Here is a 15517-nt window from a genome sequence, read left to right on the forward strand (position 1 = left end):
TGTTATAATAATAGATTTTTTTTTTTTAAATGTATAATAATTGAATAAACAAAACTATGACTGAATGTGCCTCCTTGGAGAAGCCTCCCCAAAAGGTCCCTTCACCCTCAATAGGACACCCCCAGCACCTCCACCATCCCCATCAACCTCCCCCCACCCCTCAACCACAAAACACAATAATGATAATAATTGAAATAAAAAATACATACCAAGATATATATACACACACGTACAGTACATATACATAAACATTTTCACAAGACACTCAACTTACCTCTTATCTCTTTTCCTAAATCCGATATGCAGGTGACATTTCCACCTGGATGACAGCATATAATCAGCAAGACGGAGATGCTCTTCATCTGAGGGAATGCCTGCCCGTTCTCAGATGTCAGATAATCCCAGATGATCACATGTCATTTACATTCCAGCCCTTGTCAGCTCCAGTTTTGACTACTTTAATCCCTGCATTCTCAGATTCCCCTCTGTGATTATTCTCTATATTGTAATCAATAAAGTGTTTCAAAATGCTGTACTTTTATTAACATATATGTTCAGATCATTCCTGAGAGAGAAAGGGTGTTATATCTCCAGGTGGGTGTGGTAATTCCTCACCCATGCCAACAAGATGCTACTTCTTGTGGGGTCTTTGCCTTGAAAGTAAGTATAAAAGTAAAAGTAATGCACAATTAACCTACTGAAAGTATACTGACTACAAGGCAAAACAGAACTGTCAAATTAAATTATGTCAGTGTCGTTGTATACTTGCGAATTAGAATCTTAAGTGTAACATAATTTTGTTGGGGAAAACTGAAATGCCCATCAAATTTCTTTCCCAGTTTGCTGAATGTGTTCCGAAGGAGGAGTGTCTTTTCAAATACTGACAAAGATGTTAACATCATGAGAGAAGAAATAGCAGTCACTCTCCTCCAAAACACTGGTATGTTCAATTTCTAATTGAATATAATGGTAGATAAAAAAACATTTATATGGACCTTTCAAGGTTATCTTTGATCAAACTTCCCTACTCGATGGCCACTAAAACACATGTATTTAAATAATTATGTTACAAGAAAGCTATACTATTCCCTTGTTCGCTGTTCTCTCAGAAAAATACATGTAAAGATGTATAAACTACTTGACATTATGTTTCGCTAGATGACCTGAGCCAACTGTGCCACTTCTGTGGGGAGGTGGACAATAATGAGGAAGACATTAACTGGGTAATTGCGTGCTCACTTCTAAAGGCACATTTTTAGGAGTACGAATTTGTATAAGCAGTAATATTTCTAGAGGTAGTATCATCCGCTTTGTCTGATAATGAAATAATTGTAATTCAAGAAATTGTATTTGTTTTAAATATTTAAAAAAAAAATCATCATAAATTTCAGATTGGTTGTGACTGCTGCCCATGATGGTTGCACCAGTCCATCATTGGAAGATTATGTCTTCGCTGCCTGTCAGGACTAGGTTAGGCTTGAGTTCCAGTCGACGATATCACCTGGAAAACTTTGCATAAAAAGTGGACTAAATGTTCCGTCGAGCTGTTGCAGCTTTCCAGTATTTGATTATGTTATTTGTCTTTTTATATTTGATTTATTGTCATTTTCTATCTCATTATGCAAAGATCAAAATTTGTATTTCTTATTTAATGTTTGTTGACAAACTTAACTTTCTGTGATGTTTTTGTGTTATTGTGTGAATGTTTGTGTATTATCTTTATTTTCTTAACATTACAAAATGTTTCCTTATACTCAAATTTTGCCTTCTGTGGCACACACTACTGGTCAACATGAGCTACCAAAATGATTCTGAAGTGTGCCAGGCTTTGTAGTCCCAAGATAGAAGGGGGGAAAGAGAATTTCGGCAGGCAAGAATACCCCCCCTTCTAAGTTCCTCAATTTTGTGGCTAGAGTCAAATACTTTCTGTGGCACACATCAGAGTCAAATACTGTCTATAGAACAAACTTCACGTCAGGATAGGCAACCAAATTAATAATTAATGTATATGAGTGTTATATTAAACATGGAAGAGGGAATTAAATGTAGGCAAGCAATAAACATTTCAGAACAACTGCTCATCGAATAAGACATGGGAGGGATGACACATTTTGGCAAAGAGATGTATTTATAGACTAATACACTTGAAACAAATAGCCAAACCAAAACTGCAGACATTACTAGTGCCTCCCCCGTAATCAAACCGACATAAAAAATGAAACGCAGCCTAATGTGATCAGAAATCTCAACTAGCAAGCAAGTTGCAGCAATGAAGAATTGAGTCTGGCAGGGGGAGCTTTTCGGCACAACACCGGCTGCGTCATCATATTGGAGGGAGGTTCCCCAGAGCTTTATAGGCTCACCTGAAAGGCAGAGTGGGGAGAGAGACAGACAGCAACTCAATTAAACCCAACCAAATCATGAGAAAACAAAAAGATAATTATTTCCAATGTGTCAAGTAATTAACAAAAAAAGAGCAAACTAGAATGCTATTTGGCCCTAAACAGAGAGTACACAGTTGCAGAATACCTGACCACTGTGACTGACCCAAACTTAAGGAAAGCTTTAACTATGTACAGACTCAGTGAGCATAGCCTTGCTATTGAGAAAGGCCGCCGTGGGCAGACCTGGCTCTCAAGAGAAGACAGGCTATGTGCATACTGCCCACAAAATGAGGTGGAAACTGAGCTGCACTTCCTAACCTCCTGCCAAATGTATGACCATATTAGAGACACATATTTCCCTCAGATTACACAGATCCACAAAGAATTCGAAAACAAACCCGATTTTGATAAACTCCCATATCTACTGGGTGAAATACCACAGTGTGCCATCACAGCAGCAAGATTTGTGACCTGTTGCCACAAGAAAAGGGCAACCAGTGAAGAACAAACAACATTGTAAATACAACCCATATTTATGTTTATTTATTTTCCCTTTTGTACTTTTAACTATTTTCACATCATTATAACACTGTATATATACATAATATGACATTTGTAATGTCTTTATTATTTTGGAACTTCTGTGAGTGTAATGTCTGCTGTCCATTTTTATTGTTTATTTCACGTTTGTATATTATCTACTTCACTTGCTTTGGCAAAGTTAACATATGTTTCCCATGCCAATAAAGTTCCTTGAATTGAATTGACAGAGCGCAATAACTTAGCTCATTGGAGGTCTGCTTTATATACCGGAGCTAAATTTACCATCATCCTGAACGTATTTCCTCGGCTGCGCACAATTGGTCCAGCTACTCGGCTATCATATTTATAAGCTTGGAGAACCTCCTACTACCATTCAAACTTGCTCATGATTTTGAAGCGCAACTTCGGAAGAGCAACGGTTAGATAGAACGCACTGATTCTGGTGCGAGGTGAGCGCAAAAGGGCACTCACTCACTGAATCACTCACTCACTGAACTTTGACATAAAATAAGGTATCATCTTTTTTTAAATGTCTTTATCCGGGGTGGTTTTGCCATCCATCTCGACATTTGCAAACCAAACGAAAAGTTGTGAACATGTAAGTAAGCCTACAGACCTCTAAAACGTTTATGTTCATAGCCTTCTGTTTGAGATTCAGCTGTGTGTTTTATGTCTAATGCCGTAATCCTCTTGGTTGTTGCAGAAGTGGAAAAGCGAGACGGACAAACCCATTTCTTCCAGCTGCTCCATGCTTGATATGGTACAGAACATGGACTGTCGCAGTATCGGGAGAAAGGACGACGGGGATCTTTGTAATTACTTAGATCTGGATTTTATTCTGGCCAACACCACTGGCTCAGACAGCATGACTACCGCTGCGCTGGGAGCAGGTTTAGCGGAGTATTACATGTCCTCGACGGATCATCCAGGCAACCTGTTCACCACCGAGAACCCCATGCCATCCTACCCGTCCAGTGAGCACAGCTCCCCGCCTCCCCCCTACAGCACCAACCTGATGGCGGAGCTTCTCAGGTACGAGGGGGAGAACAGCTACGTGGTCGGTATTACGCGCAACACCTCCAGCATCCAAGGAAGGTTGTATGTGAACTCTACGCCGTTTCCCAGACAGGACATTTTAGATAACATCAAAGTGGAACCTTCCATGGACGGTTATGGACCTGTTATGGACATGGTTCCCCAGAGGTGTACGAAAATCAAGCAAGAGGGTAACGTGTTGTGCATGATGTCCTTCGAGCAGCCGAGAGTAGCCATCTCCCCGCGGGCAGCCAGAAACATGACGCCACCGCTCAGCCCCAACGATCAGGGGAGCTCCGAGTGCCCCCAGCAGGACCCGATGTGTCACTCCATGAGATTCCCACATAACTACCACTCCTCAGCGGCGTATCCACACCACCACCCCGGGGCGCCTCAAGCCATCCAAATGCAGATTGGACCATACCAAGGTGCTCACCAGTTCGGAGTGTACGAGGAGGGACTCAGCATGCAACCGAACACACAAAGGGTACTGCTGACGCCCCCATCTTCTCCGCTGGAGCTGCTGGAGACCAAACCAAAGAGAGGTCGCCGCACCTGGCCAAGGAAGCGCACGGCGACGCACACATGCACATTCGCTGGGTGCGGAAAGACCTACACCAAGAGCTCGCATCTGAAGGCGCATCACAGAACGCACACTGGTAAGATAAATATCTTAGCTTTTTTTAGCACTTTATGCACCATAACATGTAACATTACACACCTTTACGCGCCACCGTATAATTTTACAGGGCCATATTCTTGGATAATAAATGTAGGCCTACTCAAGAGAGCTTATGCTTCTTTTGTTCTGTCTCCTCAGGTGAAAAGCCATACAATTGCGGCTGGGAAGGCTGCGGCTGGAAATTCGCTCGCTCCGACGAACTGACCCGCCATTTCCGCAAACACACCGGTCACCGGCCCTTCCAGTGCCACCTGTGTGATCGCGCCTTCTCCCGGTCTGACCACCTCGCGCTTCACATGAAGAGGCATATGTGATGTGATTGATGTACACGATGACTGATTTGGGGTTATTAAGAGGTGTCCTTTATGCATATGTTGATTAGGCTTATCGGTCTTTTTGTTTAAATATTTAAACATTCCATTTTGTTATACATAAATATATTGAAAAAATGTTATTATTTTGTAATAACGTAGCTGGTACTACCTTGGTTATATTTGTTATATTAAATCTTTATAACGCTTGGTATGGTGTTTGCTTTTGAGTAAACAGTCCCTATGTGGGGCTGGCCCTGTACTTCTTTTCTTTCCTTTACAAAACTGGAGTGCTGTGATTGACACAAGTGCCTTTCTGTTATTCTGACTGTGTGCTATTGTAAACACTGTCTATGGCAAAACTACAAGGTCACCAAAATAACAAAACAAGTTTACTTAGTCTGCTATGAAAGACAATGTTTTGATGTTTAAACTGCCTGAATGTTTTTTTGGAATGTCCCAAATTCTGTAACTTGCCATTACACTCAACTGTGTTCTGTTTTCATGGAAATCTTACACTTTTGGATGAAATTGTATGGTTCAAGTGCAAACAGACGGGTCCAGCCCCTTTGTACATTACCAGGGCTAGATGTCCTGTGTATGATTATTTTTTACTGAAGTCTATATGCATTTTATACTGTAAATTGTGTATATATTATAAATATTTAAATACATTTCAATGTATTATTTATTTGTATTACATCCTTGACTGACATCTCAATGTGTTCAATTATGCATTTAACCGCACAGCCACCAAAGACTCCTTTTTCTGAGAAAGTTGTTCACACATTATACTATAGCTTAGTGAACCACATCCACCCCATAATATGGGCTTTATATTTAGACTATAAATAGATGGTGAAGAACAGACCTAAGATCCTACAGACAACCTATTACACAGTTCATTAGACTATAAGCGTAGACACAGTGCTACTCTATATACCCCCTCTCAACCTCGAGACTTTGGTTAAATTGAAACAATGATATTTTCCAGCTGTTAGTCAGCCCAGGCCAGCTTCTTGTGGGTTAAGCCTATAAATACAAACATTACATTTCCATAATTACAGAGAGAGAGAGTGGCTGGGCTGACATCTGGACAGGACATGACAGGGGGCACAGCACAACACAGCAGTCCCAAATGCCACTATATTTCCAACAAAGTATATTTATTTTTTATGGAATAGGGTGCCATTTGGGACGCATTTGTTTCTGATGGGTAAATTATACATGGACATCAAAAGGGTCTTACAATGAACTAATACTGAAATTATACACATGGGGCAGGTTTCCTGGACAGAGATTAAGCCTCCTGCACTAAAACACACTTTCAATGGAGCCTCTCCATTAAGCATGGTGCTTAACTCAGAACTAGGCTTAATCTGTTCCTGGGAAACTGGTGCATGGAGTAGTAGATCACAGTTTAAAACATTCTTGGCGGATAAAGATAATATATCATGAGTGTACTTCCATTTATAAAAAAATTGACATTGACAGTTTTCTGGCGTGAACTTAACTGTGGACTTTACTAAAAGAAGCCAAAGACTATCACCACCAAAGACAGAGGGAAGAAAATGAAAAGACTATAATACAGTTTATCACACTCATCGAGCTGAGGTCACACAAGTTTGACAGAAATACAGTTTGTTTCAGTTACTATAAAAGTTAAATGAGCGCCAATAAAACCACACCTCCCATTATAAGTGGCACCACTCTGTCCCTGAAGGAGACACTTTTTAATACAACCCACTATGCTGATTAATCAAATAAATATGTATGGTACTGTACAGGACAGGTAGGAACAGGCAGCTGCACCTAGTACATCTCACTCAATACCTCTGCATTTACATTGTGTATATGTCTCATACAATGAATTTACATACAGTAGGTTGTTAAATTCAATGTTATTTTTTTTTCTTCTATTAAGTCGATTTTGGAGAGGATTTTACCATTTGCAGAAGAACAAGGCCCATCATAGTATTTTAGTTCAATCTACCAACAACTTGTTAGAATACATCAAGTAAAAATAAAAAAAATAAAAAAGAGAAGTAAAAGTCAGGCTAAAAATAACTAATTGAGCAGTGAAATGCAAATCTAACGTTCTCATTTCACTTTTCTGTTCTTGTGAAAGACACTTTTACGACAGAGAGAGAGAGAGACAGAGAATAGACCTAAGACACTACCATTTCTTGGAATGTTATATGAATTGCATTTATACAAAGAGGATTACAATTATTTTGAGAAAAATCCCAGATTTTACACATGAAATTAGCCATTTTGGTTGTGGATAAATAAGACATTGTAGCACATTTTATACATATTCATGTACATTATTTTTGCTTTCGTGTGACCAACACAATACACCTTCAGGCCAGCACTGGAGAAAGGTGCTGCAGCACATAGTTGAATAGACACACACACATTGTGGCTTTGTCCCAAATGGCACACATATTCAATATACTACTTTTAACCAGGGTGCATAGGGAATAGGGTGCCATTTGAGACATTATATAAGAGTTCCTTGAATAAACACACAAATAACCCTCATCGTCAATGAATACAACACCGTTTTACATGGACCCTTTATAAGGCATTAGAACCCCACATCCTCGCACTGAGTAGTGGCCATGATCAAACTGGTGCTTATGAGTGTTGCAAGGCAGGATTAATCGAACTGTGACCAGTGTCAAATTCAATACTGCACAAATTAGCTAAATGTTTTGCAACGGAAAACAAAATTGATTGTTTCTTATTGGGTAAGCCTCCCTGTTTCAGTCTGTTTTCTTCTGTTTGGTGCCTACTCAATACAATATAGCTGCAAATGTAAGGCTATTGCATGGTAAAGCAAAGTGAAGGGAAGACATGAACGTTGTATGTGGTTTTGGTCTGCAAAGAACTACACCATGATGATGTAACAGATATCCATATGAATTTGATGGTTTGGGAAGACTCATTTCTTTCATTTCCCTTCATACAACATTAAAGAACAAAAAGAAAACGGATGCCATCGCTATTTGCTGGTCAGCTATTCTTCTGGTAGTTTGATGACACTTTGCCATGATATTGATAATAATACAAATGTTGCATTCCTTAAATTAAAAAATATATAATTAAAAGTAATTACAGGTTAAACCTATGCTGTACTAATAAACTTGCATAGCTTAAATAAGAGTATGTGTATATAACCTGTTAGATGAAACGGTAGGAGAAAAAAAACAGTCCTAATGCCCTACTAGTTGAATACATCCTCCACAACAGATGAACCAAATAAACACTTCAATCAGCCTACTAAAGGCATAAGAGTTTAGCATGAAGAAATCAAAAAGGAAATCCAAATCACTCTAAATGTTCTTGAAGCTCTGGTGAAAGGCCACCAAGTCAGATGAGGTGGGTTTTGACCGTGTCATTTTTCTGTTCCAATAAAAGGATGTAAGGCAATGAAGTAGAAAACCCCAAGATTAACAAATAAACAAAATGTTTCATTCCATAATCTAAAAGGTGGTCATTTTTTCACCAAAAACAGATTTGCACCAGAAATAAGGAACCCAAACACGCTTGCTGACAAAGAGTAGGGTACGTTTATACTTTCAATATTAATGTTCTTAAGCACTTATTAAAGGGTATATGATATAGTTTATAATACAGTTATAACAGTGCATTTACAGATACTTTATAAACCACAGATGCACGATTTCCCCCTATATAAATAATTAAAATGAAATTAAAATGTTACAATTTTAGATTTTTCCTCACAACAAACCGAAGCAAAGTCCAGCATCCTGTCTCCCCATCTAATAACTATGGGGTCTACTAGTCAGAATGACCACTGTCCGTAGCCAAGTCAGAGTTAAATCACTCTGGATTTAGGCTGTAGTCAGGGTTAAGTCAAGCTTAAGTCGGGCTGAAGTGGAGATCCGCTGTAGTTGATTATAGTTGCGATGTAGCTGACTAGAGTTCCATTGAGGCTGATAATGACAAAGAGGTTGAAGAAAGAGAGGATTTGGTAGGTTACGGTCTTCATATAGTCTGGCTTCAGTGGAGCTGGATTGGTAGAGGGGCTGCAGTCCCATCAGTAAATCCTAGAGCTGTGGTGAGAGCGAGGCTGCTTTCTTGCTGTAGTATTCAGGGTCTTGAGTAGCTGAATCTGTAGGTAGATGGGCTGCCATCTGAACATCACAGAGCTGTAGTGGGAGGCTGTTGTCAGGGTGAAGTTGTAGTTGTTGTTGGGCTGTAGGAAGGGTTGTAATTGGGCTGTACAAACGTTGATGTCTGGCTGTAGTGAGGGCTGTAGATGCACTGTTTTCAGGCTGTTGTCAGATAGTAGTATTTGGGTTGTAGAGGAACTGTTCCTAGTCTAGCGGGGTTGTAGTCCAGCTGTATGTGGGTTGTATGTTGCTAGTTTGTAGCATTGTTTTGGCTTGTAACATGATTGTGGTCAGGCTGTGAGTTTTATGAGTGTCTATCAGGGTTGTTGTTGTGAGTGTGTAAAAGGGCTTTTAGTTTTTAGTCAGGTAGTAGGCGGGCGGGTAAGCCTTAGTAAGGAAAATGGCTAGTTCCAGGACCTCCTGTTATGTGTTGTGTTGTTGTTGTGAGTCTGTGACAGGGTTCTTAGTTTTCAGCCTTGCTGTGAGTGATGGCCAGTTCCAGGTCCTCCTGTTCTTGTAGATGGAGTCTCCTCAACCTCTCATGTTCCTCCCGCTTGCGCTCACTCTTAGCCCACGCCAGCTGCTCCGACTCACTTCAAAACTACAGGAGGGTAGGGAAAGACGTTAGGCAATAGATACAATGGCAGAGATGCACGGCAACAGCACATATACCTAAAGCATGAATGTCAATTTGGAGACAATAGTGAGGGATAACAACATGAAATTAAATTATAGTGGTTGAATTGCGAAGATGAGTCAATATAATCAAAATTTAGTTAACAGCGGTCATGACTTCCAACTGTAATAAAAACAGTTTCTTGGTGATTCATTTAATTGATGGGTGATTGATAAATACTGAATTCTTCAAATCAATGAGAGAAATTTGAATGAAACATTTTTGAAAAAGCAATGCGTTTTCAAACAAAAAAATAAAAACAATAAAAAAATATGATTGCTGGTGTTACCAACTGTAATGTGTCTCCATTTTGTATATTTTGTATAAAACCACCTGATTAAGGATGTCAATAGGACCGTGCTCACCCATTAGATTGTGCTCATCTATTCAAATTGTGGATAGGTTTTTTGCATGCAAAGAATTCGCTAGTAATCTTACCTTGACATTTTCAAGTCCTGGGTGAAAAATTAATTACAAAACAATGCTAGTGTCCCGTCCCGTCCTGACCTTAGTTCCTTTTTTATGTCTCTATTTTGGTTTGGTCAGGGCGTGAGTTGGGGTGGGATTCTATGTTTTTCATTCTATGTTTTGTATTTCTATGTGTTTGGCCTGGTATGGTTCCCAATCAGAGGCAGCTGTCTATCGTTGTCTCTGATTGAGAACCATACTTAGGTAGCCTGTTTTCCCACTTTTGTTTTCTGTGTCTGTGTTTTCACCATACAGAACTGTTTCGATTTTAATTTCTTTCATTCACTTTGTTATTTTGTATTTTTCGTGTTCTGATATAATAAATTATTATGGACACTTACAACGCTGCATTTTGGTCCGATCCTTCCTACTCCTCATCCGATGAAGACGAAGATCGTTACAGCTAGACATAAAATGTACAAATCATGCGCATACCCCCAGCACATTAACACACACGCATACACAATGTGCCCCCACACACGTTGGCAATAGGTAAACAGCATCACCAATGGTAGGACAATGAAACAGCAACAAACACAAAATAAAATGCAAAGCCACCACGCAGCAGCAGATCTACCAGAGAGCATGATGACAAAATACAGACATTCAGAGGGGCAAAAAAGTATTTAGTCAGCCACCAATTGTGCAAGTCCTCCCACTTAAAAAGATGAGAGAGGCCTGTAATTCATCATAGGTACACTTCAACTATGACAGACAAAATGAGAAAAAAAAATCCAGAAAATCACATTGTAGGATTTTTAATGAATTTATTTGCAAATTATGGTGGAAAATAAGTATTTGGTCAATAATAAAAGTTTATCTCAATACTTTGTTATATACCCTTTGTTGGCAATGACAGAATTTCTAAGCATAGGGCTTTCTCCTATAGAGCTCAATTTTAATGGAATGGTCTGCCCACCCACGTGAGAGACGCAGACTCGGTGTCAACCTTCAAGTCTTTATTGAAGACTCATCTCTTCAGTAGGTCCTATGATTGAGTGTAGTCTGGCCCAGGAGTGTGAAGGTGAACGGAAAGGCACTGGGGCAACGAACCGCTCTTGCTGTCTCTGCCTGGCCGGTTCCCCTCTCTCCACTGGGATTCTCTGCCTCTTACCCTATTACAGGGGCTGAGTCACTGGCTTACTGGTGCTCTTCCATGCCGTCCCTAGGAGGGGTGCGTCACTTGAGTGGGTTGAGTCACTGACGTGGTCTTCCTGTCTGGGTTAGCGCCCCCCCCTTGGGTTGTGCCGTGGCGGAGATCTTGGTGGGTCTCAGCCTCCAGTATGTATGCTGCAGTAGTTTATGTGTCGGTGGGCTAGGGTCAGTCTGTTATATCTTGAGTATTTCTCCTGTCTTATCCGGTGTCCTGTGTGAATTTAAGTATGCTCTCTAATTCTCTCTTTCTTTCTTTCTCTCTCTCAGAGGACCTGAGCCCTTGGACCATGCCTCAGGACTACCTGGCATGATGACTCCTTGTTGTCCCCAGTCCACCTTGCTGTGATGCTGCGCCAGTTTCAACTGTTCTGCCTGCGGCTATGGAACCCTGACCTGTTCACTGTGATTACTATTATTTGACCATGCTGGTCATTTATGAACATTTGAACATCTTGGCCATGTTCTGATATAATCTCCACCCGGCACAGCCAGAAGAAGACTGGCCATCCCTCATAGCCTGGTTCCTCTCTAGGTTTCTTCCTAGGGAGTTTTTCCTAGCCACCGTGCTTCTACACCTGCATTGCTTGCTGTTTGGGGTTTTAGGCTGGGTTTCTGTACAGCACTTTGATATATCAGCTGATGTAAGAAGGGCTATATAAATACATTTGATTTGATTTGATAAAATCATCAAATAAAATAATAAAAAACTTAAGGCTTAGGGGGCACTATTTTCACGTCCGGGTGAAAAGTGTGCCCAAAGTAAACTGCCTGCTACTCAGGCCCAGAAGCTAGGATATGCATGTAATTGGTAGATTTGGATAGAAAACACTAAAGTTTCTAAAACTGTTAAAAGTATGTCTGTGAGTATAACAGAACTTATTTGGCAAGCGAAACCCCGAGGACAAACCATCCAGGATTTTTTTTTTTGAGGTCACTCTCTTTTCAATGGAGTTTCTATGGGAATCTAAAATTCTAAGGCAGTTGCTTGCAGTTCCTATCGCTTCCACTAGATGTCAACAGTCTTTAGAAATTGTTCGATCTTTTTCCTTTGAACAATGACGAAGTAGTCCTGTTCAGAACGAGGGTCGAGTGAAGTGTAATGTTTGTTAGAGGCGCGTGACCTGAAAGCACGCTCCACTTTGTTTTCCTCCGGTATTGAACACAGTTTATTCCGTCTTAAATTGTATCGATTATTTACGTTTAAAAATACCTAAAGTTGGATTAGGAAAGTTGTTTGAAATGTTTGGATCAAGTTTACAGGTAACTAATTAGATAATGTGTAGTCATGTTGCGCGAGTTGGAAACGGCGTATTTTCTGAATCATATGCGCCAAATAAATGGACATTTCGGATATATAAATGACAGAATTTATCGAACAAAAGGACCATTTGTGATGTTTAATGGACATATTGGAGTGCCAACAGAAGAAGATCTTCAAAGGTAAGGCATGAATTATATGTTATTTCTGACTTTTGTGTTGTGCCTGGCGGGTTGAATTATGATTGTCATGTGTATGTTTGATGGGGTGCTGTCCTCAGATAATAGCATGGTTTGCTTTCGCCGTAAAGACTTTTTGAAATCTGACACTGTGGCTGGATTAACAAGAAGATCATCTTTAAACCCATGTATAATACTTGTATGATTTATGAATTATTATTATGAATATTTCTGTTTTTGAATTTGGCGCACTGCTATTTACTGGGTGTTGTCAAATCAATCCCGTCAGCGCCTGAAGGGATCACTAAGAAGTTTTTAAAAACCTGTTTGAAGAACTAAAACTGTCATGTTTGACTCCAAAACAAACCAAAAAGATGATGAATTATGTTCAGTTTGAGTTTTTCTTCTTGGGCAAAAATGTAATGCGGTTTTCAAGGTTTTTTTCCAATGGGGTTTTCAAGCTTCTGTATCTGGTGGGTCACGTTGAGACTGACTTGAATTTACATTTTAGTCATTTAGCAGACGTAATTTAGAGGAGCAATTAGGATTGAGTGCCTTGCTCAAGGGCACATCGACAGATTTTTCCTCTAGTCCGCTCGGGGATTCGAACCAGCGCCATTTCGGTTACTGACCCAACAATCTTAACCTCTAGGCTACCTGCTGCCCCTAGACTCAGGAAGATGACGTTGCCATGAGTAGCACTGCAGACATTGGTCGCTTTCCCTTGCTCAGACATTGATTGCATCAACTAATGGTTGCGTACCACATCAGCTGTGCAGTCGGGCACCAGATTGCTATAAACAAGTTGGTCGGGATCCTCTTCTCAGACATTGCTAACGCATGCCATATTTTACAACCCCTAGATAGGTATTATACACATCAGCTAACCACATATAGCAGTCTGGTGCCCAACTGCACAGTCAATGATTTGGCAAGCAACCATTGGTTGATGCATTCAATGTCTGAGCAGGGGAACCAGGGCTCTACACTGACCTTTTTTACAAGGTGAAAAATGTAGGCACACACATAAAAAAAAATTGAGGTAATAAAGCTTGAATCCTTCATTCCTCCTCAGTCCTTAATGATTACAAGCATACCCATAACATGATACAGCCACCACTATGTTTGAAAATATGGAGACTGGTACTCAGTAATGTGTTGCCCCAAAAATAATACTTTGTATTCAGGACAAAAAGTGAATTGCTTTGCCACCTTTTTTTTGTAAATTACTTTAGTGCCTTGTTGCAAACAGGATGCATGTTTTGGAATGTTTTTTAAAATTCTGTACAGGCTTCCTTCTATTCACTCTGTCAGTTAGGTTAGTATTGTGGAGTAACTACAATGTTGTTGATCTATCCTCAGTTTTCTCCTATCACAGCCATTTAACTCTGTAACTGTTTTAAAAAGTCACCATTGGACTCATGGTGAAATCCCTGAGTGGTTTCCTTCCTCTCCAGCAACTGAGTTGGGAAGGACGCCTGTATCTTCGTAGTGACTGGGTGTATTGATACACAATCCAAAGTGTAATTGATAACTTCACCATGCTCAAAGGGATATTCATTGTCTGCTTTTATCCATCTACCAATAGGTGCCCTTCTTTGCGAGGTATTGGGAAACCTCCCTGGTCTTTGTAGTTGAATCTGTGTTTGAAATTCACTGCTCAACTGAGGGACCTTACAGATTAATTCTATGTGTGGGGTACAGAGATGAGGTAGTCATTCAAAACTCATGTTAAAACACAATTTTTGCACACAGAGCGAGTCCATGCAACTTATTATGCAACTTGTTAAGCAAATACCATCTGAGCAGAGGAACGTGCCCATTGAGATGAGAGCGATGCAAGAATTTGCTCTCATACAGAGTATGTGCGCATATACACTGGTGCGCTTCACGCTGCCACAACATGGTATTAAAAGGACCAGAACAGAGGAGAGGCCTGCTGCATTTAGTATCACTATTGCACCTCCTTTGTCGGCATCTCCTGCATTTATCCAGGAGATTATGTACATCTTTCTCAACTATGCGCCAATATGTATCAAGAGAGGGATTTCTTGTTGGTAAAAATGTGCTTCCACTAAAATATGTATTTTCCGTTTTCATGTCCTCAGGGCGAGAGTCAGGTTCATTGTCATTCAGGTTATCAATCGGAAAAACATCAGCACTGTTTCCTGGCTAAGAAAAAAATAATACAAGGTATTCCACAATATGTCCAAAGCAGAGAAAGAATCTCTTATGGAACTGAAAAATGACTCCGGTATCATTATAAAACCTGCCGACAAAGGAGGTGCAATATTGATACTAAATGCAGCAGACTATGAAATGGACATTCTGAGAACTTAGTGATGGTGAATTTTACAAAAGACTCCCAAAGGACCCTACTAATCAATTCAAGTCTCTGATCCATGATAAATTGTCAAATGAAGGGGAAATGACAAAGACAGAATATGAGTTTATAACCACACCTGTCATATATGCTCTACCCAGAATTCACAAGAGCATGACACCACCTATACAAGGCAAGCACATTTGTGAGTAGTAATGGATCTCTGACAGAGAATACCTCTACCTTTGTAGACCATTTTGTGAAACCCTGGGTGATCTCCCTCCCCACGTATACTAGAGACTCTCCTGATTTACATTTTTTTTTTTTTAAATCTGTGTACCATATACCTGGAAACTCTATT

The 15517-nt window shown here is 40.1% G+C and overlaps 1 protein-coding gene and 1 long non-coding RNA gene across 5 annotated transcripts in view; one reads left to right on the forward strand and one right to left on the reverse strand.

The window, feature by feature from the left end:
• The first annotated feature begins 3219 nt into the window (after window positions 1-3219).
• On the forward strand, window positions 3220-5629 carry LOC111979274 (Krueppel-like factor 2). The gene is made up of 3 exons (XM_024009696.3): window positions 3220-3525; window positions 3631-4621; window positions 4783-5629. Exons 1-3 carry the CDS (start codon window positions 3457-3459, stop codon window positions 4956-4958), a joined length of 1236 nt encoding a protein of 411 aa, XP_023865464.1. The 5' UTR covers window positions 3220-3456; the 3' UTR covers window positions 4959-5629.
• Window positions 5630-8511: 2882 nt separating this feature from the next.
• Window positions 8512-15517, reverse strand: part of LOC111979275 (uncharacterized) — a 74182-nt gene continuing 67176 nt past the window's right edge. For 2 of the 4 annotated variants that reach the window (XR_002879301.2, XR_002879299.2), the window contains exon 6: window positions 8512-9698. This is a non-coding gene — a long non-coding RNA (uncharacterized lncRNA). Of the gene's footprint in view, window positions 10645-15517 lie in introns of all 4 variants that reach the window. The other 2 variants (XR_011481557.1, XR_011481556.1) reach the window with 2 other exon arrangements.

This window comes from Salvelinus sp. IW2-2015, linkage group LG19 (genome assembly GCF_002910315.2).
Source record: "Salvelinus sp. IW2-2015 linkage group LG19, ASM291031v2, whole genome shotgun sequence".
NCBI classification, from domain to species: domain Eukaryota; kingdom Metazoa; phylum Chordata; class Actinopteri; order Salmoniformes; family Salmonidae; genus Salvelinus; species Salvelinus sp. IW2-2015.